The following is a 25,867-nucleotide window of genomic DNA, read 5'->3' on the forward strand; positions in this document are numbered from 1 at the left end:
CCTTAAATACATTTTTTTATCCAGTTGTAATAATCTGAAATATGGCAAGAAATATGAACCAAAAGCTTATTGCCGGGACGTGCCTACCCTTAAAGCGTGCTGTTCAACCATATAGCTTATGCTGTTATCTTGTCCTTGAAGTTAATCATTTATCATCTTGGTATAAATGAGAATGTATCATTTCTGTGTGATCTTTGCCTATTAGGATCCGTCATGAATTCATTACTTGCAGCCGTGTGTCTTGTTTCAGTTCTTTTCACACCGGGTGAGTCTGTTTTAAATTAATTACACATTTGATGATACTAATTTGTATCATAGATAATTGTAGGCGTCGGTCATATGCTATTTTATTTTAAATATGCTTGTTGTAATATTTCATTTTTCTTATGATTCAACCTTCTGATCTTCTGATTTGGGGGAAAATACCATTTTATCGTAAAATTAAAAATGCAGTTACAATATAACATGGTTTTTAAGAACAGAAGAATATTATGTAAATGTCCAGAAATCATACCACTTAAAGTGTATCTGAACCCAAAAACAAAATTGCATTATAATGCAACTTCCTGTCCCTGCGGCTGCATTTTTAGGTTTTTTTCAGACTTTTTTCACTTTATTTTCACCTGGTAAAAAACCTTTCTTGTCCCCAATTTCTCCACTGTATCCGTGGTTGTTACACAAGCTGGAATTCAAACACGTCTGCCTTTGTTCAGCTCTATTAGGCCTCTCTATGGGACTACGCGGCCGTACAAATTTTCCTTGCAACAAAGTGACATTTAAAAAAAATATATATTTTTTTATAGTCACTTTGCTGCAATGAAACGATTACGCAACGGAAACGAACGTTCGTCCGAATCTGAAGACACCCGATGTTTAAACTGTATCAGACTTCCTCTTTTTCTTCCACTGTGAGGGTGATGTTCTCCAGTGATACACACTCCCAATCAATATTGGCAATTTTTAGCAAATGGAGACAAAGGCAGGACACTCCATAGTGTACTCCGTAAAATCATATGAAGTTTAATAGGTTAAAACATACTCACAAACAGAAGTGATAAAAACATTCAAAGACATATCTCCTAAAACATGGTGCAGTGCTGTCGTCTTTCGGTTTGCTCCCAAACTCCTCCCTACGTACGTTACGTCTAAAGTAGGGATGTTCAGATACCAAGTACCGTACTCGGTACAAGTACAGATACTTTTCCAGCTCCAGGACTAGACTAGAGAAAAATTCTAAAGTTAGGTGGCAGCTGTCATGTGTAAGGAGCACACAGAGCTCATGGGATTTGTAAAATCCCATTTTAATGCATTATTTAAAAAAATAAATATATATATACAATATATATAAGTGATGCACCAAAACCATTTTTACAAGTACGAGTACTGATACATTTTTGTTTATTGTCATGTGATATTTATTCTAAAACAATATCGACTAATGATTTCAGGACAGTGGTGGAGAACCAGAGCCCGGTCCCAGCTGCAACCCTGGTAGTTCTCATGAAAATGCCAAGTATCTGCACTGGTATCTGAACTGGTATCTGGGCATCCCTAGTCTAAAGGACAGGTGACTTCATCAGGGCTAAGAAGTTGGGAGAACCGAAAACCACATAATCTCCTAGGACACTGAATGGACACTAATCAAAGCGCTCCGCACCTTGCCTGACACGTTTCACCGCTACTATTATAGAATGTCCCTTTCCTGGGAGTTGGATAGGAACACAATCTTTTCAAAGGTTACATTTACATGCCCCACAATTAGGCCGCTTGTCCAATTCCATTCCAACGCCTCTCAACAAACGAATTGACTATAACAGAATACAAATTCAACTTAAATACCTGCTCAAATACCTGTTGATCCTGCCGGGCATCTTGTCAACTGATAACGTCGTCTGCTTTCAGCCCATGCTGCATTGTTATCCGTTCCATGGTTCCTAGTTGTCCTTAAGGGCTACAAAGCAAAACCCTGCCACCCCCCCCAAACCAAACTATGCTATTGAGAAGAGGACAGGAGGGGGTCTCTGTAGTCCTGTCCTAGGGTGACAACATTGCTTCTCCATAGATTGGGTAGAGTGAATGGTCAGTGCCGCCCTACTAATGTAACCAACCCATCTAGGGGTTGGAAAGCTGCAATATGTTCGGTTTTTGTTTTGGGGTTCAGATACATTTTTGCTGGTGCCTACTGACGCTGTTAAATCGGCTCTGTGCATCTAGGCTTCAAAGGTTGTCACCATACAGCGAGGCATGCAGGAAGGGGGAGTACCAGAGGCTTCAAAGACCTCTGGTTAATGCTCTGAAGGTCAGTGACTAACAATGTTTCTTATCGCCTCGCAGGTTGTGCGCTCCTTTGCACCCAGTGTTCAAGCACCCTTGGAACTTCTTGCTCTGGTGTCACCGTATCCTGCGCTTCGAAGCTTGTCTGCATATCAATACGCCAATATTCGAGGATTGGTAAGCGACATGGAAATAGATTGCAAGAGAATTTCTGCCTTATTCTGAGAAGAAGAAAAAAAACCTGAAATCTACAGGAATCAGATGGATGGAAAAAAGACTGTGACGTAACTGGAGTGTTTTCTGTCCCAGATGGAAAAATGATATTCAGCGCCACGTGCTGTCAGTCGGACTATTGCTCGCCGTACATTCCTACTTGTATGTATCCCAAACCTAGAGTATGACTGATGTGGAATGCGTTATGTAGTGACTCCTGCACTTCTTACTGCTGCTGTAGGGGCATCCGTTGCTTGAGTCATGTCTGGTCTCCTGTGAGACAACCTGTATTTTCAGGTGTAAAATTCAGCAATGGTGCTCGACATAGTTACCCTTAAAGTGACACTAAACTCAGTAGTTACATCCTAAAAATACATTCAGGTACCTTAACAATTAACAGAAAACTATCTTATTTGTGTATCACTCGGCTGGAGATCCTCCAATCATCTCTGAATTGGTGCTGACACTGTCCTTCCTTCTGGAGGGGGGCTACTTTTGTTCCCCATGGTCCCTGTGTGTGTTGTAAAGTAGTCACCGCTCCAAGTTCCCTCCTGTGATGGACTATAATCTCACATTAGGTTTACTCATTTGTAATGAGATTGTAGTCCATCCCAGAAGTGAGCTGGTGGACACAGATCCTGTGCAATTTTTTTGTGCTTTCTGCATTTTTGGCCATGTAGCCACAGTGAAAAAATGTTCTTCAGAATGTCATGTGCTCTATTGTTACTTTTTCACTGCTTGCTACTCCTGGGCTTACTCAGCGTGTGCAGAGGGTGTAGCCACAGAGAAGTCATTCAAAAATTTTGAAAGCAATATTGAAATTACATAAAAATGTTAAATGAATGTTTTATTGGGTGATTGGGTTTAGATACATTTTAATGCCTTTTAATGCCTTTTTGTTTTGTACTTCTAGTGCCATATTTGAACTACACTCATAACGGAAAATCCTGCCCATATTGCGTGTCCCAAACCTCCCTGGACTGCAAGTCAAATGAGAAGATGGGCTGCACGGGGGCTGAGAATAAATGCGCGCTAGAAAACTCGGAATTAACAAGTAAAATTAATTTTATATTTGTATATATATATATTAAGGCAGGTACATATGAAGCAATTGACTATTTAATACTTGCATTAACAATCAGCAGGTGGAGCTCTAGGTTCATTTTCCCCGTGTTCGCCTGTCTGTCCTTAGCTGCTCTGCAGAAAAAGCTTGCTTTTTACCAAGTTCAGTAGCTCAATCTCAAATTACACACATAAAATTAAATAGGTCAGAGGAGTGACTGAGAGCTCATGTCTAAAGGCCGAGAACCTGTCTTATTTTGTGATTTTGTATCCTTAGGTAGTAGAGCCTCTCTATCTACTCCTTCTTGTTTTTGTTATCTTTCAATTTCTTTTCTTCTGCCTCCTTCTTTCTCTCTCTTTCTCTACCTTTTTATTTTTTCTTCTCTCTTTTTGTCTCCCCCCCCCAACACCACTGTCTCCTTCTCCCCCTCTTTCTCTTTCTTCTCTTCCTATCTCCTTTCCCTCCTCTCTGTTTCTCCAGCATTCTTTTTCTCTCCTTTCCCCTCTTCCATTTCTCTTTGTCCCCCTTTCTCCTACTCCCTATCTCCTCTCTTCCCCTATCTCTTTCACTTCTTATTTCACCCCTCCTTCTCTCCTTCTCCCCTTCCTCACCTTTTTTTTTAAATCCCACTCTTTCTCCTCTACCCAATCTCCTCTCACCCCCATCTCTGTCATTTCTTCTCCCACCCTTTCTCTCTCTCCTTCTTCCTTTCTCTCTCTCCTTCTTCCTTTCTCTCTCTCTGCTTCTCCCCGTCGCTCTACCTTTCTTTTTTCATACCCCTTTTCCTTCTCCCTACCCCCCTTTGCCCCCTTTTCCGTCTCTTCCATTTCCAACCCTCTTTTTTCTCTTCTTATCCCTGTCTCTCTGCCTCTTCTTTTCTCACCCCTTTTCTCCGTCTCCCTATCCCCCACCTTCCCATCTCTGTCACTTCCCCTCCATTTCTTTCACTTCTTCCCTCACCCCCTTTCCTCTCTCTCCCTTTCTTTTTTATGCCCCTCTATTCTCCTTCTCCCTACCCATCCATCGTTGTCACTACTTTTCTCATCCATTCTTCTCTCTCTCCTCCCCTTCTTTCTGCCTCTTTCTCCCCTTCTCTAATCCCCCTCATTTCTTCTTCTCCCTAGTCCCCCCTTCCCCCCATTTTTTTCTTTTACCCCAGTCTCTGTCACTTCCTCTCCCTATTCCACCCTTTTCCCTCCCCTTCTCCCTTCTATCTTTCTCTCTGTCTCCCCTTTTTCTCTCTTTACCTTTTTCTCCTTCTTCCTACCCCCCACCCCCATCTCTGTCTCTTCTTCTCTGGCCCAGATTTCTCTCTCTCTCTCTCCTTCTTTCCTGTTTCTCTCCCTTTTTTCATATCCTCTACCCACTTATGTCTGAGTGATGATAATATATATCACATAGAACCCTTATGTTATTTTTGCTGCTTTGGATGACATTTTGTTCTTTTATATTTCAGTTGGATCAAACACTATAAAATCATCCATCCGTGGTTGTGCCACAAAAGGTTTCTGTGATCTGGGAACCCAGAAGGCGCAATCCCCTGGAATTAAGACAAAATTGGTTATTAAATGCAGTGCCAGCACAGCATTATATTCTGCCATAACGCTACTGATATTGGCCTTCATGTCATTGGTAATAAATGTGTTTTAGGTTCCTCCCCTTTTGATGTCAGAAAGCTGCCTGCTCAAATATTAGGCTCAAAGAGTCCCAAAATTCAGTATTATAAAAGTAAACTGGGATACTGTTCATGCGTATATCTGTGTTTTTTTTTTGGATACACCAGTTGGGAGTTAAACAAATAAGGCTCTACACATTTTGTGGCACCTGAAACAAGAGATGAGCCCATCTTAAAAATCGTCTCACTTCTATGACAACAAAGTTTAAGACAACTGAGATACTTCCCCGTCTCCTTGACTTGGTGATGCTCGCTATTTGTTATACCCTTAATTAATTTTTTTAAATAAAATGAAATCCATACATTTAATTGGGTCTGAGATTGCTTTGTTTTTATATTATCTTTTAGGCTTCTGAGTATCTTGATTTGACAGTATTTTTGATAAAAAAAAACCCCAACCAGATATCTGGGTGAGGACAGCTACCAAGTGAACTGGACCCAGGGCCTAACAACCCAAGCTGTGAAACAATTGTTAACTAGGATGACAGCCTTTGGCGTAGACAGCATCATTGGGTACTAAGACACTGGCGTCACTATAGCATCATACATGGTTAAGGTGTCCCCTCCCATGTCTTAGCAACCAGCTTAGCCACCAGTCAACCCATACAGCGTCATTGGTTTCTAGGACACAGATAGAGGTTCAGGGGGTGGGCAAACTGGCCAAGTTGTTTGCCCATGCTGTAAACCTCAAATAGCTTGGGTATGGGTCTACCTCATGGACAACCAAACCCGAAAGTCAACCCTATTTGACAAAGTCAATAGACACAGTAGACTCTATCCAATTGTTCGCTTTTCTAGCAGCCATTTTTATATATGGCACTATGGCACCAGTCATTTAGAATAGTTAGGAATTTCCCTGTCAAATTGATGAAACAAAGGTTTGAGGTTTGAGCTATTAGATTTGTAAATTCTAATCCAGAATTGATCAATTTTTGGGCATTGTCACCATATATGAAACATGTTGCCCAGTTTGCCACTATAACGTACCTGAGGATGAGACCGGAAGACGGGGAGGCGTCTCTTGCGGCTCTTCTCCTGCGACCCCTGGAGTTGGGGACAGGAGGACGCAGGGCAACGAGGAGCACGAGTGCCACAGGCTGGAGACAGACACAGTGCAGGAGACTTTTTGTAGAGAGGTCGGCAGGCCAAGGGTCAAGCCGGGCGGGCAGCGTAGGAGCAGACTCAGGAGCCAGCAGTTGTGGTCGAGGGAGCCAAATGTCAGATCCAGCCGGGCAGCGAAGTACAAAATCAGTAGACAAGAGCAAATCCAGAGAACAGGCCGGGGTCAGGGGCTGGCAGCAATCAGAAGAGTAGTGCAGGGCAATCCAAGTCAAGCAGGTCATAAGTGGATAACAGAAGCACAGGTAACAGGCAACACAAGCTGACATGACCATCAGCAATGAGAGGCAGGCAGGCTCGTCCTTATAGGATAGAAGCGAGTTGTTCATACAAGAGAACCTGTCACCAGGGTCGGATTTCTCACAAGGCCAAGCAAGGCCCTGCCTTGGGGCAGCAGGGAGTAGAGGGGCAGCAGAGGTGTGGAATTCCTATCTCCCGATGCCTCAGACATGCACTCCTGGACGCCGGGCGGGTAGTTGTTTTCTACATTTAGCCCTGCTTTGGGCAAGCAGAGCTAAATGTAGAGCGGGGAAGCCGCTGCTTGTTTTGTACAAGTGACCTCGGTGATGTCACCGGGATCGATCACTTGTATGCAACCTGCAGGTCTGCCATTCTCCATGGTGGGGATGGGGGGGGGTTTGGCCGGTAGGGGGGCGCATTGAGGAACCTGGCCTTAGGGCAGCAGAGAGAGTAAATCCGGCCCTGCCTGTCACTTAGTCCACGGCGAGTGTCTTTTTCACGTGGATACAGATTTAAGCACATGTACATCTATTTTGTAAGGAGGAAAATGAAGAGAAAATTAATTTTCCAATCATTTTTCTAAATGCTGCTTTTATATATGTAACGAAACCACAGCAACCCAAAAATCGAATCCTTATCTTTCTGAGTAAAAGGATAACAAATGAATGCAAAATTTCAATCTGAACTCCAGGCAAACAGCTAAACACACATCTGAAACACAAATGTAAAAGTTGATTTACCTGCCAACGGATTAGTATTACAGCCCATCCAGTCCTGGACTTTAGACAGCTCTGCCGCACATTGCCTAAATGCTGAATGGCGTAACGCATGAAGAACAAATGTCATCTAGGGTGCCCAATATGCTGCAGTCTGTCCCTAGACCAAAGAGCAATGAGAACATTGCAACAACCTAGAGCAGCCAATCTGATCCCATTTAATGGAGTGGGATGATTTCACTATCTTACGAAATGTTTCTGTAAACCTGATACAAACATTTTATTGCAGCGCTCAGATGATAGTAAATTGGATATAATTAGCGAATCCAGATCATTATTTGTAGCACCGCTTAGGGAACAAAAAGACATGTCTTGGCTGCGCACATTAGGACTACACGGATGTATACTATTGTTCTGGTAAGGTTGTGCTGCCTCTCAGTGGTCATATGGAAAAATGAACTTCCAGGAGGACAGAACTGGGATTGTCTACATAATTACGTAACCTGATGTAAGAACTTAGGAAAATACCATCACTGCTAATTATTCAGTCATTGGCATACACTGAGTGGGCAGATTATTATGTCCACCTGACATTTGTAGGCAAATGAGCTATAATTTTGCGCTGAAGTTGCTAGAGTGCCAGGTACTGATGGGGGGGTCATAATAATCTGGTATGTGAGTATGTGAGTAATGTGTGGTAAACATTAACAGGGTGTTGTAATTGCATGAGGGCCCCATAAGCGCCCGGTAACCCATCTATGATAACCGTTAGATAAAGTCCTGCAAGATTCAGAGCCAAGTCAAATTCAGTGTGGTCAGTGTGGTTTTATTTATTTACTTTTATTAATTGTATTTTATTTATTTATATGTTTTTCTACTTTATTTATTTATATTTTTGCTTTTTTATTACCTTATTATACTTTTTTTTTTAAATATTTAAATTTTAATGCGAACAGTAGAAGTACCTAAAAATTTGACCTGGCCCAGCCGAGCTCATGACTGGGAAAGGGAGAGGCAGCACACAACAGCCAATCAGGTGTTCTGCAGTTCAAGAAGCATGCTGATAGGAGAAGACAGCAGAGACAAGGTCATCCCTTTCCTTTCATGGGGGTGGGGGTGGAGACCTGTAAGTGAAAATGAAACAGCAGCAGAGAAAGATCAGACCAGACAGTCCTGTGCTGTGTGGCAGAGTTGTGTACATCTCAGGTCTGGATGTACAGAGATACAAATCCTTCAGCAGGTCTAGCAGCTCTCATAGATATATTTAGCAACTTCAGCCGGATGGTCTCCGTCAGCAGTGTCACACCAAGGGGGCCGGATGTAGCCCATTTACTGACAGCTGACATATTCCTCAGTCCCGCCTGAGAGTGAACGACGCTCCGGTTCACGTCGCCGCTTTTTCTAATTATACGCGTGACGATCGCCGCCTGCTGCAACGCGGATGTTTTTCTCCGTCGTCGCCGTCACGTGAACCCCCACAGCTGTTACATGTCACCTTCCAGGGGAACACGTGGTGACTTCGTTCAGCTGCCCGCCTACTCTCTGCCTCGCTCCCTGCCAGGGTACATATCTCAGAGCGCTGCACCAAGCCAGAATAAATGATTAACATGCGGGGGAGGGCCGGGGGCGACACGCAACCCTCAGCATAAGACGACGTCGCCCTTCGCCGCCGGAGTCATGGAACGCCTGTTGGCTTTTGTCTGTCTGTCCGCTGTCATTCCTCTGGGTGAGTCCTCGGCTCCGTGTAACACGGAAAGGAAAAAAGTTCACAAAGAGAAAAATAATCTTTTTTTTTTTTGATGGTTATTTTTAGATGAGATATTGTTTTTTCGGTAACAACTACGAACACCGATATTTTTTTTCCCGGTACTCGCCGATACCGAATACCGATACCGGAAGTCCCATTAAGAGAGCTGGGCGGTGTGTAATGACTCGCCACTCGGCTTCCCGATCAGAAGGAAGCCGTCTCCATGCTCCCTCGTCTCAAGTTGAAGAGGATGCATGGAGCCGAGTTTCTGGCCAATCAGGAAGCCGGGTAATGACACGCTGCCCCGGCTTCCTGATTGGTCGAGAAGTTGGCTAATCAGGAAGCCGGACCCACGTCATTACATGGTGCCCGGCTTCCTGATTGGCCGGGAAGCTGGCTCCATGCTCCCTTGTCACCAGGTGATAAGGAAGCCTCTGAAGTCACCCCTGTACAGCAGTGGTGCTTTTGAAAATTAACACCTATGACTAAAGCTGCTGTGAATGGCAACCAATCAGCTTCTAGCTGTATATATATTTATTTTTCGCATCAGCGCCATCTAGGGGCCCTTTTATAAATGAACCCCTATGACTAAAGCAACTGTGAATGGCAACCAATCAGCTTCTAGGCTTCATATATATATTTCTTATTCTCATCAGCGCCATCTAGGGGCGCTTTTATAAAAGAACCCCTAGGATCGGAGCGGCTGTAAATGGCAACCAATCAGCTTCTAACATTCATATATATATATTTTCTATACTCATCAGCGCCATCTAGGGGCTAACTATATCCTATACTCGTCAGCACCATCTAGGGGTGCTTTTATAAATGAACCCCTATAACCAGAGCAGCTGTGAATGGCAACCAATCGGCTTCTAGCTTTGATATAGATATATTTCTTATTCTCATCAGCGCCATCTAGGGGTGATTTTATAAATGAACCCCTATGAAGAGCAACCAATCAGCTTCTAGCTTTTTTATATATACCTCCTATACTCGGCAGCGCCATCTAGGGGCGCTTTTATAAATGAACTTCCTATACTCGTCAGCGCATTTTATAAATGAACCTCTATGACTGGAGTCAGCTTATATCTTATATATATACACTGAGTGGCCAGATTATTATAACCACCCCATCAGTAGCCTCTAGCAACTTCAGCGCCAAATTATAGATCAATATAGCTAATTTGCCTACAAACGTCAGGTGGTCATAAAAAACTTCTATCTTTCATTTTCAAAGCCCAACTGGACAAGCAGAAGCTAGAAACTGATTGGTTACCATGCACAGATGCTCCAGATTCTGTGTTGCCCCAGTCTCAGTAAATTCCCCATCATTGTTTTGGGTTTAGGATTTTGACCTACTAGTTATAAAAAAATGAGCAGCCATTCTATAAATAGGATGGCCCAGGAAAGAGCTAGAAGGGGGGAGGGATGGGCACTTTTTGGCGTCGGACCTCTCCTCCTTTTTTTTATTAGAAAAAAAAGAACAGTGTCCTTTTAAATAAAATGAAATCCTGCCAGGCTTCCCAGGTAGCTGGTTGGGTTGAGCAATTTTTTTGGGGATCTTGCATCTTTAAAACATTTCATTGCTGGGAGCTGCATCATTGTCAGGACCCTCCCTCCACCCAACACCACTGCACTGTGTTCTCCTCACCGCATCATACCGACACTGCCCAGCCCAGCTCCTCTCTGCACTCCTCACCATGGGCACTCTGATAACATTCACCTGCATCCTCCTCTCCACCCTCATCGCCACAGGTAAGTCATATACATTAGGGGGGCGGCATTTTTTATTTAACTCTATAATGCACGGTCGCCTCTACCTTGAAAAATGATTCCTTTAAAATGTATGACGTCATAAGCCCTGTCTATATGTGTCATGCATGGCTCAGGTACACAGGCATGTTTAGTAAAGCAGTCATGTGTAACCAATAGCAAAAATCCTAATCCCAATTCAGAGCAATAGAGAACCATGAAAGATCATTTCTGATTGGCTGCTGCAGGATACTGATTGCAGATATTTGTCACCTATACAGAGCACTGTAGATCTGCAGCTCTTATCTCCTTGCATATTGCATGTGAAGACATTCCACAACCTTGATACATTATATCCTTTGATGCATAATTCTAGTTGTGAATTGGGAGCTGCATCCTCTTTTTTATTTCCGGGGATACGTTGTATTTGCTGCCTTGAAGCCGTATTATTTTTAGCCCATGCTGAGCGATGGGGATTCTGCTCATGGCTGTTCCCCCTCTGCAGATGTACGGTGCTCTGCATAGGTGACAGGCTGCAGTCTGCTACAGATCCCGGACTGCACCAGTCGCTGCTGGGAAAAGGGAAGGGCTCCCACACCGAACATGAAATGCACGGAGCAAGTTTAGACAGCGGGACAGTCAGAGCTTTATAATTAGAATGCGCTGAATGCTGAGCTTGCATGATGTGTAATGGGATGGAAACGTGCAATAAATATGAAGTCACGTTTAGCAGCCTGCTATGAAATGTGGAGAGAGAGAGAGAGAAAAGAAAAAAGAAGAGAAGAGAGAGAGAGAGAGAGAGAGAGAGAGAGAGAGAGAGAGAGAGAGAGGATGATAGATACAAAAATGGTGGGGAGGGGGGAGAGAATGAGAATAATAGAGATAGATAGATAGATAGAAAGAAGAGAGGGAAGAAAGAAAGAAAGAAGAAAGGGAAGCAAGAAAGAAAAGAAGGGAAAGAGGCAGAAAAGAAAGGAAGAACGGAAGTAAGGGAGAAGGGTAGAAAGAAAGGATGGAAGTAAGAAGAAGGTAATGAAAGAAGGAGGTAGGTAGGGAAGGAAGAAAATAAGGAAAGAAAACAAGAAAGAAAGGAGAGGAAGAGAGGAAAGAAAGAAAATAAAATAATAGAAAAGATAGGGAGGTAGGTGGAAAGAAATAAAGATATGGGGGGGTGATAAATAAATATGGGGAGAGAGAGTAAGAGAGAGAATTATAGTGATAGAGAGAGAGAGAGAGAAGAGAGAGAGAGAGAGCGAGAGAGAGAGATAGAGAGGAGAGAGAGAGAGTAAGAGAGATAATTATAGTGCTATATATAGAGAGAGAGAGAGAGAGAGAGAGAGAGGGGGAGAGATCCCTAATCCTTTAGAAACTACTTTATATAATGCAGTTTACATCATTTTTTAGCCTTTAGATTATATGGATTTTAGGACTCTGCCTACCCTGGCTGCCTATTCTGCTGATTAATGTAGAGATTCCTATCAATGGCCACACCCATTTGTATGACTTTTGCCACAGAGTCATGGTTGTGGTTGGGCATTGCAGGCCAAATCACCCAAGGCCTAATTATGACGCTAGAGTCCGATGTGATGGTCAGTTGTGATGTTAGCACTATTGCACAGCAGGAATGTTCTATATGGCCTTCAGGGATGGGACTTTCCTACAAAGGCTTTTATCCACTAACCTTGAATTATGTGCAGTGAGTCCTTGCTATACATAATGCATTGTCCATTTAACTTTGTGATCAAAGGAAACCAGCTCTGCGTACTTACATAGTTACGTAGTTAGTCAGGTTGAAAAAAGACACTTGTTCATCGAGTTCAACCTATAGAGATACTTAACATTTAATGGCCATTTTCAGTAAGTATGTTATAGAGTCTGGTAAAGTGGACCATTAAAAAGCCATCCTTGGAATCTAGTGCAGAGACTTTGTCTAAAGTAATATGTAGGGATGCACCAATAATGGTACTAGTATCGGTATCGGTGCCGATGCCGATTATTTGGGTGCTTTATTTGGGTGTATTCTAGGCACCAAATGCTTTGATGCCTAGACCGATACTTGAGCTTCCGGTATCAGGAAGCCAGGCAGCGAGTCATTACACTGGCTCCATGCTCCCTCATCACTTGGTATCGGCGGCTACCGAAAAACAAATATCGGAACTCGTACTCAATACTGAAAAACTGGTATCTGTGCATCCCTGGTAATATGATACCATCTGTCTGCATGCAGGAGGAAGCACTTCCTCAGTCTCTTCTCCCTGCATGGGCAGAGTACAGGTACAGGTTAAAAAAAATAACCCAAAATATGTGTGAGCTAAAAATTCAGTGTAGAAAAACTTAAAAAAACGTCCAATCAAACATGTAACTCATTTCCTATTCTTTTTCAGGCCAGGCTATTCATTGCACTGTCTGCAGATCTGAAGGCGGAGACTTTTCTTGTACTGGAGAAGACAAAGACTGTGGAAGAGATTTTGTGTGTGCCTCTACCAGCACAATAACCGTGATGGGTATCGTATATAATTTCTTGTAGACCTCATAGACTGTATACAGCTCTTTTCTGATTCTGACAAACAGTATGAAAGGGTCAGACTACCTGAAATCCCAGGTTTATGCTCCTACTATACCCATTATGAGGGGCTCCCACCATCTCTGTGCTGAGTTCCCGGGTCTGCACATCTGCTGTGCACACTATGATGTGTTCCCACAATCTCTACACTGAGTTACCGTGTCTGTACACCTTCTGTGCCCTTTATGAAGAGGTTACCACCATCCCTACACTGAGTTCCTGGGTGCCCCACACCTGCTAAGACCATTATGAAGGTTTCCATTCCTGTGCTGAGTTCCCGGGTCTACAAACCTGCTGTGCCCATTATGATGGGTTTTCACCTTCCCTGAGCTGAGTTCCTGGGCCTATACACCTGATATGCCCATTATGAGAGTCTCCCACCATCCCTGCACTGAGTTCCTGGATCTGCGCACCTGATATGCCCATTATGAGAGGCTCCCAACATCCCTGAGCTGAGTTCCTGGATCTGCGCACCTGATATGCCCATTAAGAGAGGCTCCCACTATCCCGTGCTGAGGTCCTGGATCTACACCTGCTGTGCCCATTATGAAGGTCTCCCACCATTCCTGTACTGAGTTCCTGGATCTGCGCACCTGATATGCCCATTATGAGAGGCTCCCAACATCCCTGAGCTGAGTTCCTGGATCTGCGCACCTGATATGCCCATTAAGAGAGGCTCCCACTATCCCGTGCTGAGGTCCTGGATCTACACCTGCTGTGCCCATTATGAAGGTCTCCCACCATTCCTGTACTGAGTTCCTGGATCTGCGCACCTGATATGCCCATTAAGAGAGGCTCCCACTATCCCCGTGCTGAGGTCCTGGTTCTATACACCTGCTGTGCCCATTATGATAGGTTCTCATGATCTCTGTGCTGAGTTTGCGGGTCTGTAAACCTGCTGTGCCCGTTATGTGGGGTTACCGCCATTGCTGATAGATATTTATTTGTGTCCATAATACAGAGAATATAATAGGATTTGTTGGGGCACAAACACATAGGCAGGAAAATCCAAGACTCCCAGGTAGACAGAAGCAAAGTCAGTAATCATGGCAGCAAAGTCTCACTGAGAATCTACATATTTCTCCTCTCCTGGAGTATGCTAATCTGCATTTGAGCCCTCACATGTCTGAACACCTCCCCATCTAATCCCAATGTGTGGAGTATAATTTAGTTTCAGACGTTTGTTGATGAGATTGCACTGCTGCATTAACTATTTGGAGGAAAAGTTGTTAATACTAAAATTATTTCCTCACTGAATCTTCATTTCCATGTGCAAATGTTTACATAAACAATCTTGCTTGGATGGATAGATAAAAGGTTGAATTATACACCTTTCCTGGAACAGGTGCTGCTCCAAACTCCTTAACTGCATGTCTGAAGGCTCAGGCACTTGATCACTTGACCTTGTATAAGGCTGGGCACACACCTTACAACCATCGTAAGACTTTTGTCTTGCGATGGTTGTAAGGTACTTAAAAAAACGTACGATCTGCCTATCTTGCATAGGCAGATCGTACTTGCGATGATCGCAAGCCACGCCCCCTGAGGGGCGGGCTTCCGATGACCGCAAAGCTGAACGGGCAGTGTGCGCTTGTGCACACCGGCCCGTCCGGCTTTTATCTTACGAACATGCTACACACCCGCCGAACATCGTACGATGCTCGGCGGGTTTTCAAACATGTTCGTAAGTTTAAAGTCGTGCGACCTTACAGTAGTAGAAGTCGCACGGCTTCCACACACCTTGCGATAATCGTACGATCGCAGGATTTCCCGCGATTATCGTACGATTATCGCAATGTGTGTGGGGACCTTAAGGAAGTTCAGATTTTCAAATTCTGCCCTTCAGAAGATATCACAAGCCTAGTGGCCATCACCATCTTGGAACGGCAATGTCCCTAAGAAAATATAAAGGTGCCTGCAGATTAGAGAGAAAGTTTGCCCAATCAAGGAGGTGTGCCTACAAAGTAATGGAGACAGGGGCAGGGTCTATGCTGGAATTGTCTCTAGGACATGATGGACATCGGATTACTTGAATGTAGGAAGGTGTTCAATGTACTTATTGGCAATGCAGATTTGTGTCTGTATCTTATACTTTAATCTGAAATCCGTCTAAAGAAATATTAACTAAATACATCAGCCAGGGGAGTAAGTAGAAATCACACAGCCCCACAGCAAAATTTTGTAAGGGGCTCTGTGATTTCTAGTTATGCCCCTTGCAGAGCCCACCTGAGACCCCACACAGCCCACCTGAAAGTGACCCTGCAGAGCCCACCATAGACTCTCTATGGTGACCCGTGCAGGGTATCAGGTGGGCTGGTCACACCCCTGCACACCTCTTACCTGTCAGCCCCGATCCGCTGTCAGCCTTCTCCAACCAGGCAGGCCCCGCCTCCTCCGCCAGGCTTGGCCTCTTCCTCCTCCCCCACTGCCGCCGGGCCCCGCCTGCTCCTCCACTGTCCCAGCCGGTGTTCTGTACTCACTGCGCCTGCATGCACGGCAGTCACCGGATGCGACCTCACCAGTCGGAGAACACGACAAGTCGGAGCCTTCGCTAGAACACCAGGCCCCGGTCTCCTCCACCACAAGCTGCTGGCTGTCACTGACTCAGCAGCGGCTGTAAAGAGGATCGCACTGCTGCACTGATCGGGACAGCGGCCCTTTCCTCCTCACAGCCGCCAGTGACAGTCCTGGAGCCAATGCCTTAGCGAGCCAGGCGGCCCGTATGGCATCAGGGGGACCCCGTTGTTCCTCATCCTGGCCAGGCCCCATATCGGCCACCTGGGTCTCTATGGCGATAGTCCCGCCACTAATAAGAGCTATGTGTGTTGTGGAACCACTCATGGTCTCCTTACTGTAGGTTTTCCAGATCTGTGCAGTAATCCAGTGTGAAACTGGAGCTTTCTGTAATAAAGACCGGTCACTGCTGCTCTCACTGCTTGTGCAGGGGTATTAGTCTTGCCTCCGCCCCCTTCTGCAGTTTTCTGCAGGCAGCCTGTAGTAGATGGGGCTTACTATAGATACAAATAGCACTGCCCAGAGTAAGATGGGGCTTACTAGGTCCCTCCCAGAGCCCAGTTTTCTCTACAGGCCATCTACAGTAATGATGTCACTGCTACTTTTAATTATAGCTAATTTCAGGGTTTTACTGCACGCAAAGTGGATTATATCCTTTATCACTTTAAGGATTATATTGCAGTGAAAACGGTTTGTTCAGCTTTAACCTCACGCTTTGTTTTCTGTCATCCTACAGAGGGAATCAGTACAAAATCCTTCTCCCGTACATGTGCAAGGCGAAGCAACTGCGGCGCTTCCGGTAGCATTGTCTTCCAGGGAGGATACTCTAAATCATCCACCACCTGTTGTACCTCTGATTACTGCTCCCCCACCACTCCTGTGTGTAAGTTAACAATAAGATAGCACTAGCTGCCATGAAAAGATAATTTTGGGGTCTTAGATGCACTGAGAGACCTTGGGTTGGTGTTCAGTTTTAGACCATTCCTATCTACCCATTGCATTCTATCTCTAACTATCAATACCAGCTCTCTTAGGTCCTCTTCCATATCAATCAATCTCCTCTTCAGTCTTTCTTTCTTCCTTCTGCCTCTTGGGTTGTCCTCAGAAATCTTCCATGCCATTCTTCTTCCATCCATATCACTTGGCAAAGTCATCTAGCTGGCTTTTAACATCCTATTCTAAAACTGGATTGTCATAGCTGTTGTATAATTCTTCATTTATTTCAGTTACCCTCTATGGCCACCTGACCTATGGCCACATTGTGGTCACCTGACAATCACACCTAAATGAGTTTGTTGGACATCCCATTCCAAGGCAATGACCATTGAAGCTATAACATCCTCCACTCTTCTGGGAAGACTTCCACAACACTGTTGAGGGTGTCGTGGGAATTTGTGTCCTTTTATGAGGTTTGGTCCTGATGTTGGATGAGAAGACCTGGCTTACAACTGGCATTCCAATTCATCACAAAGGTGTTCAATCGGGTGAGGGCTGAGGTCAGGGCTCTGTGCAGAGCACTCAAGTTCCTTCCTACCAAAATCATTAAGCCAAGTCTTTATGAAGCTGGCTTTTGCATAGGGGCAAAGTCATGTTGGAAAATAAACTATTACCACATGGTTGGAAGGGTGAAATTGTCTAAAATGTCTTCTGGAGACATTTAAACTCAACTGGAAGGGGTGTCCCCAGAGTGTCATGTAGTGGTAGGTGTGGTCAGGTGTCTATAAATGTTTGGCTATACAGTAGGGATGCACAGATACCGACACTAGTATTTTGGGGAGTACTTGTACTTGCCCAAATGCTCCGATACTCACCTCCAATACCAGAATTTCTGGTCAGAGGGAGAAGTGCCGAGGGAGCAGGGAGCCAGCTTTCTTTCCGATCACGAAGTCAGGAAGTGGGTTATGACCCGCCTCCCAGCTTCCTGATTGGCTAGGAAGCTGGCTTCACTTGTTGCTAGGTAGCCTGGCTTACTAACCAATCAGGAGGCCGGGCGGCATGTAATGACCCTCCTCCTGATTGGTCAGGAAGCCAGGCTGCCTAGGAACAAGTGAAGCCGGCTTCCTAATCAACTAGGAAGCCGGGAGGCGGGTCATGATGTGCTGCCTGGCTTTCTGATTGGCTAGGAAGCCAGCTGCACTTGTTGGTAAGCAGCCTGGCTTCCTAACCAATCAGGAAGCCGGGAGGCACATCATGACTCGCGTACCGGCCTCCTGATTGGTCAGGAAGCCACGCTACCTAGCAACAAGTGACACCTGCCTCCTAGACAATCAGAAGCCTGGAGGCAGGTCATGACGTGCCGCCTGACTTCCTGATTGGCTAGTAAACCGGCTTCACCTGTTGCTAGGTTAACCAATCAGGAAGCTGGATGGCACCTCATGACCCGCCGCTGATTGGTCAGGACCTTTCGCTAGAACACCGGCTTCACAGGAAATCAGGACGGGCCATGATCCGCCGCCTGACTTCCTGATAATCTGGGCACACGGCACCGGTACCCGGTATTGACTCGGCGAGTCAGAGACTGAATTCAATGACTGACGAAGCCCACATCTGTTGTTCACAGTGCCTCAGGATAGTATTCGCCGTAATGGACTGAGTTGTCACAGCTGCACCTCCCTTGACTCTAGTTGGTGCCATACTAAGGAAACAATAGAGTGCGCCGGAGAAGAAAATAGATGCATTCTTCAGACAGACGTGTACTCAGGTACTTATCACTTTGATTACTGTAACTTCATTTTTTTTTAATACAATGATAAATACTCCATCTCAATACAGTGTGTGCGTAGAAACATGTAGCTGTTATTTTATCTGAGAGATTTTAAAGAAACCATTTGTTGGTCCAAAAAATTTTATTTTATTATAGAATATCTGAAAGAACATGCCAACATGTTTCGTGATGACGTCAGCTTTGTTCTTTATCATTGTACTGTGAGTGTAGCCAGGGCCGGTGCTGCCACTAGGCAAACTAGTCAGCCGCCTAGGGCGCACTCATGCCTATGTGAGTGGTGCAGCCTTGACCACTCACCCCCCCACAGCACCCCTAGTTCCAAAAGCTAAGGCAGGCTGGCTATTTAAAACACCCACTGAGTAGAGGAGCGGAACTGAGAGACAACGTTCTGGCTATTGCTCCCAGCTGCTTACATTCACCTGTCGCCTGTGGAAGCTAGCCGGCAGGAGAACGGAGCCGCTTTAGAGGGGGGCCGGGGGTTTTGCAAGTAGCCGGTCTTGCCTAGGGTGCAAAATAGTCTAGCACCGCCCCTGAGTGCAGGGCGAAGGGGTGGGCATTGCACTCACAGAGAGTGGGTTGAATGACACCTGGCTGCTTTCAATTTAGAAGACTGGTGCCATCTAGTGGCGGAAAATAAATTACAATAGGCATAACGCTGGAGAGGACATAGGTATTGCAGCCTTTTTTTTTAACCACTTCCGGGCCGGCCCGGAAGCTCTCTAGATCTGAGCGGGCGTCTTTAGACGTCCGCTCAGACACGCCCCCTCGCGCTGGGCGTGCGCGAGCGGGAAATAGCCGAAATTTAAAAACAGGCAGATACAAGCGATCCGCCGGCTGTAGAGCCGGCGGATCGCGTGTATGGGGTGCCAATCGGTTCCCCCCCCCCGCCATTGTCGCGCTGATCCCGGGCTCTGCTGGTCAGCTGGTCCCCTGTGTCACGGAATCAGAGGAAGTTCGGTACACGAGCTCCCTCCGGTCCCCTCTCCTCTGAAAGAATGCGGAAGTGGTGTATAATACATCACTTCCGCATTCTTGTGTCACTCTCCAGCTTCAGAAGCTGGAAAGAAGCTGATGGAGCAGATCTGTGCTTCATCAGCTTCTTTTGGGGGGTCATAGGTGACATTAGGGGTCTTGGAGACCCCTGATGTCTCCATAAAGAGGACCTGTCACATATTTTGCTATCACATAGGGGGGTTTTTATTAGCCTCGTATGTGATAGCAATAAAGTTTAGTAAAAAAAAAAAAAAGGAAAAAAAAATGTAAGTTCCCCCCTCCAAAAAATGTAAAGTAACACATAAAAAAGAATAAAAAAACACAATTTTTTTTTTAAGTCCCCACCCATACATACACGCATGCAAACATGCGTCGGGGGCGCATACGTGCAAAAACGACAATTGCGCCCATTACGCCGCACATGTTACATATCGCCGCGAACGTCGCAGTGAGAGCAATAAGTCTAGGGCCATCAATCACTGATAACACTAAACTGATGAGCGGTAAAGGCTTTTAAAGTGTCGCCTATGGCCAATTTTGGGTATGGTAGTTTTCTGCGATTTTGCGGGTGCACGCAATTTTAAAGGTTGACATGTTTGGTGTCTATTTATCTGACGTGACCCGATCTTTTATATTTTACCAAAAAACTGGGTAATAATAAATGTTTCCTAACATAATGTAAAAAAAAACTTTTTTTTTTCAAAATTTTCTTTCATTTTTCCTAATTATAGTAAAATATAAAACCCCAGTGGTGATTAAATACCACCTAAATAAATCTCTATCTGTCCCCAAAAAATGGTAAAACATTCATTTCAGTACAGCGTTGTATGACGGAATAAACTTCAGTCAAAGTACCACACCGCTGAACACTGAAAAATGGCCTGGCCAGGAAGGGGGTCTAAACACCTGGTCTTGAAGTGGTTAAAGCTGACATCACTACAAGTACTACTGTATATACTTTCCAACATTTTCCACCAAAATAAGCGCTGCACTTTATTTTGGCGGAAGTAATTTTTTTTTTTTAATTTACTTATTATAAATAGTTTTCAATCTTAATAAGAACAAGACGAAAAAGCAAAATGATACAACAGTGTGAGGCACAGAGTTTAAATATTTATGTAAAAATAATACAAATGTACATCACAAATTGTTAAAATATGAGTTGGCAATTGAACTTGTCTGAAATTGTTTATTTACTAGCGTCCTCCCATCACCCAAAGCTCAGTATATCGCGAGCTATAACTCGCGGTATACTGAGGCCGCTGCAACCAGGACGGATCCCGACATTACTGAGATCCACCCAGCTGTGTGAGTAACAACTGGCTCTGCCTATCTAGAGGCAGAGACAGCTGTACACGCCTCCTCCCCATCCGTTCCTCTAGTTAGCGCTAAAGGATCGAAGAGGGGAGGGGGGAATCCCTGCGGGGAGCCATGACTGACAGTCACGCTCTCTGCAGGGAGATGATCGAGAAGTGAGCGAGCGACGGTATGTGTTCGCTCACTTCCCGATCTATTGAGCCGACGTGTGACTGTTGCATGGTCACACGTCGGCTCGAAATATAAGGACCAGTGATTTTCACTCACCTCATAGTTCTCCTTTAAGCCCCCAATGTATCAGCAGATTGAATTGTTGTGCTAAATGTTTAAAGTGAATGTATGGTGTTTTGTATGTGTTTTTTCTTTTATATGTTTAGGGATAAAAAAAAATGTACGTGTATATGTATATATATATATATATATTTATTTTTGAATGAAACATTATCCCCTGATAATTTCTTAGTTACCAGTTATCGTCAGCAGGTGGCACAGTCAAGTTCTCCACCGCATATTTTTCGTTCTTTTTCTACTACTGCTATTGCAATCTATTACTAATATTTCCTTAAAGGCACACTAAACTCAGGAGTTAAATCTTAAAAATACAATCAAGTCCTTAACTATAAACAACAATGTATATCATTTGTGTATCACTCGGCTGTAAATCCTCAAATCATCTCTAAATTAGTGCGGACACTGTCCTTCCTTCTGGAGGGTTAAAAGTTTGTTCAATTATACAAGTATTAGTGCAACTTCGGTTTCTCCCCTACGGGTAGCACCCCTGGAGGCTCCCCCACCATATATATATATGTAGTGCTCATCCCCCAAGGAGCCGCTGCTGTAAATGGGTCTTCCTAGTCTGTCTAGGGATTCTAACAGCATGTCTGCCCCAATAGCACTTACCGACCTTCTGTGGTGACAGATAAACGGAGATCCAGGCTGAGGCTAGGTTCACACCTAGGCGATTAAGCTGGTGCGCTGTGTTCGCGCGACTGTGCTTTGAAAACCGCGTGACAACCACCCGAATATAGCTCCTGCACCTTTTTGCGCGACAGGCGATTTCGTCCACGCGACAAACCATAAAGGGTGTGAACAGCCTCAGTTGACTTCAATGCGAATCTGTGTTTTTGCGTGATATCATGCGACTCAATCCGCGCGATAAATCGCCTAGGTGTGAACCTAGCCTTAAGATATGATGCTAAAGAACTTTTGGAGAACTTAGGGAGAGAGGGTCAGGGCTCAGGACCCCCAGGAGAGTGTAGACTCCATCAAACTGTAGAACAAAGTTCTTGCTGCCATCACAGACCTTTAAGCCAATTGTGGCGATCTGTGTTTTGAGTTCTTGGCTATGCAGTACTCGGATCTAACTGTCAAGTTACAGCAGATGATTACTTCTCAGGTTTCCCAAACCTGCTGATGTTACTTTGTCATCTTCATCCTCAGTTTCAGTCACTGGGCCCTCAGACTCAGGTCTCAGTATAAGCACAGGGCTCGACCTCCTAGGCTTCACGCCTAGCTAGAACAGACAGTCAGTGACAGCCTTTCCCCTGGCCAGAGCCCGGGGGTGAAAGAGAACCTCACATGGCCCACCCCAAATATTTATGTCCACTCCCAGCATGCACCACTGGCCATGAACCTCCTAGTAATTGGCCAGGGAGACATAAATATTCATAACAATCTCTTATTGGTTGCTCTGCTCTGTGATAAGGATGCCCCTAGCAGCAGGCAGATGCAAACAATAACTGACTTCTTAGGGGAAACCGAATGAGCATAAACTATAGATCAGCATCAGGCTGATTAAAATCTGACAACAACTAAATTGAAATAAGCCTTCCTGCTTACACATAATGTGTTTTTTTAGTATACTTACCAAAAATATACTTTTTCCAATACCTGGCTGGTTATATGACAAATAGGCTTCTCTTGTTCTCCCAATGTTCTCCAGTGGTGGTACAATAATGTCAGTGCCTCTCTCATGAATGCACTTCGAATGAAGGGCTCCATTGTGATGTTTCTCTCAACCATGGCAGGGCCCCAAAGCTCTTTATTCATAGCATGTCTTCAGGTCACTCTCCCACCAACTCCAGAATCTTCCTGCTGTAATGTGCAGCAACGTTGTCATACACCAGGTCCCGCCATCTTCTTTGCTGATGTGATTGGGAGCCAGTTGTCTCTTATAGGTTCTTGAAGCCGTACCCCTGATGTGGTGCATTATCAGGGGACTGGCTTCAAGAACCAGAAAAAAAAAACTGGCCCACTGATGAAGCACTGCGGGAAATAAGTACTGTGTTCTATATTGCCCCAAAGCTTCCTGAGTATCCAAGGAGGCTGCTGGGGATACATCATTCTCATCTAGACAAGAATGCTGAAAATGAGGGGTCTGTACATTTAAAAAAAATAAAAAAAAAACAATGGTGTGGTGTGTGTGTGTGTGTGTGTGTGTGTGTGGGGGGGCGCATACTAGGAAAGGTGGGTGAGGAGGGTGAGGGTAATCAGGAAATGCTCTTATCTGTACTTCTGGAAGCATTTCTTGTTATGGAAACTGGTAACCCCTGCTGGCTATCATATCACGTATAGAGTGCCCTACGTGGCATAGTTTTATCAACAACCGTGTGACACTAGGGTCTACCCAACTGGATATTCAACTGATATTTTAGGTAGACCCTTACCCTACATAGTAGTTGTGTAAAGAGATTGTGCCCCTTAGATATGTTGCATTTATTCCTGAAAACCTACTCAACGGTTTACATTTCCCTTTGGTCTTCTACAGGAAAGAAGTATGCCAAGATGGCTATGCGGGGATGCGGCACCAAGACATTCTGTGACCTCGGCAGCCAGACTTTTACTTTTGGAGGCGTTAGCTTGAGACGAGAGATCACCTGTACAAGTCACGGTCTCAACCTTCATGCCAACGCATTGCTGATAGCAATAGGGGCTGTGCTTGCACACAGACTAATGCTCTAGGCCCCATTTTCTGATCACCCACAGTATAGTGTGCCACTGTTTTCAACAGAATGCCCTACGTGTACACGCCGGGAGCACAACGTTGGTTGCCGTATGGCGCTTTTGTTGTCTTTTTCTCTGTTTTTGAATGTTCGATACCCTGGTGCATGCATCCAATATCAAACTGCTGCGCATGAAACATGCTTTCATCACAAGTTAGTGGGAATAATGTATATCAAATGGCTGTCACTTGACACTCAAATCTGTCTTTTAGGTTCTTAATCCCTTCAAAAAATGTATGGCACTAATAAGGATTTGTACTTGCCAATGTTCCATCTCAAAATCCTGGGAGGAGGTCAGGCCTGACATATGGGATGAGGTTTGGGGCTATGCCAGACCATTCTTATCTGTTTTCTGTACTGAATTGAGTCACAAAGTTCCATGTAAGTTGCTAAATCTACTTCCTGGGATGAAGTCAAGTTTCATTTATCTGCTTCTTGGGATTAGATTGGGTATCTCAGGAAGGACCTGGTACCACACCTTTCTGCTTTCAATGATGAGGTGGGACCACAACTTTCATTGATAAGGTTGAGGCTTGCCCATTTGCTCCTTGGGATTAGGTTGGGTATCTCAGGAAGGACCTGGTACCACACCTTTCTGCTTTCAGTGATGAGGTTGGACCCTGCCTATTTGCTCCTTGGGATTAGGTTGGGCCACACATTGTTGCTTCCTGGGTTGAATTGGAGTCACACATATTAGCTGTCTAGGATGAGTTTGGGTCAAACCTAACTGCTTTATGGGATGAAGTTGGGCCTTACTTATCTGCTTCCTGGGAGAAGGTTGGGCTTCACTTATCTGAATCAAGGGTGAGGTTGGAACTAGGATGAAGTTTCTCCTCACCTACCTGTTTCCTGGAAGGAGGTTGGGCCTTAACAATCTTCTTTCTAATATGAGGTTTGCCCTCATCTATTGGCTTCAATGATCACCTGATCTGACCTGATCCACCTTTAACTTCACCTAGTTTAAAATAATAAATGCCAGTCCCTATGAGGAACAGATGAGGATAAATTCTGACCAATTTCCCACAATAAACTTTTTTTTAGTAACATTTTATAAATCAGTCATTGAATATCAAACTAAAAAAATGAGGCTGTCCACCTAGGAGCCCAGGGGCTAGGTACAATTATTCAATGCTTTTTATGGCTCCCTTTCCCAGTGATTTCTATTAACATTGCACTTTAAGATATTTATGTTTTAAATAAATAATCAAGTTTATAAAATAAATAATTAAATAAATAAATGGCAAAGAAAACCAGAATTTGTCTGCACAAAATGTAAACCTGTATGGCTGGGTAGTTTAAGACCGTAGTTTGGTATATGTAAAAGGAGAAAAGGGAGACTGATCTGGATTTGGCCTAACTGGAGCAAGATTTAAAAGCCAACAACAGAGGCAAAGAAGTTAACAAAAATTGGGGGCAAATGTCGGACCTGTCAGGGTACCATTCTGGGCCTCTTTATTGCAACAGCATTTGCCAGACTCACAACCCTCTTTATCTAACCGTCAAGCAGTCAAGCCAGCTGATTAATTTATCCCATTCGAGGGCAAAACATTAACTTTGAGCTTCCTTGCCAAACATTGTCTGCAGAGCACTTACTGTATGTCATCGATTTTCAGCTTGGAATCTATCCCGCCTTTTGTCAAAACAACATGTGCCTTTTCATAATCGCTATTATTGTTATGACATTTTCATACCAGATGGTGCACTTTGCCATGAATTTGTATTATTTCCTAAAGTGATATTTCATCATATTTTGAAAACCTTTGTCATTGGGGTGCAGAGGAACAGGAAACACCCTACTTGACACATATACGTACATTTGGATTTGTTGTAGCCATATCGATGGGTATAGCTGTGGTGTTTTTCTAGTACGTCAGAGATTTGATCGGGGGTTGTGCTAATTTGATCAATATTGATATCCATTAATGCGTGTTGGCTTACACCACCTTGAGGCTCC

At 44.5% G+C, this 25,867-nt stretch overlaps 1 protein-coding gene across 1 annotated transcript; it reads left to right on the forward strand.

Moving 5' to 3' along the window:
- The first annotated feature begins 10,617 nt into the window (after positions 1-10,617).
- Positions 10,618-24,184, forward strand: LOC108791635 (phospholipase A2 inhibitor and Ly6/PLAUR domain-containing protein-like). The gene is made up of 5 exons (XM_018562175.1): positions 10,618-10,802; positions 13,184-13,303; positions 16,613-16,759; positions 18,437-18,577; positions 23,679-24,184. The coding sequence occupies exons 1-5, from the start codon at positions 10,748-10,750 to the stop codon at positions 23,870-23,872; spliced, it is 657 nt and encodes a 218-aa protein (XP_018417677.1). The 5' UTR covers positions 10,618-10,747; the 3' UTR covers positions 23,873-24,184.
- Positions 24,185-25,867: the final 1,683 nt, after the last annotated feature.

Source organism: Nanorana parkeri, unplaced genomic scaffold (assembly GCF_000935625.1).
Source record: "Nanorana parkeri isolate BGI_ZX_2015 unplaced genomic scaffold, ASM93562v1 scaffold563, whole genome shotgun sequence".
NCBI classification, from domain to species: domain Eukaryota; kingdom Metazoa; phylum Chordata; class Amphibia; order Anura; family Dicroglossidae; genus Nanorana; species Nanorana parkeri.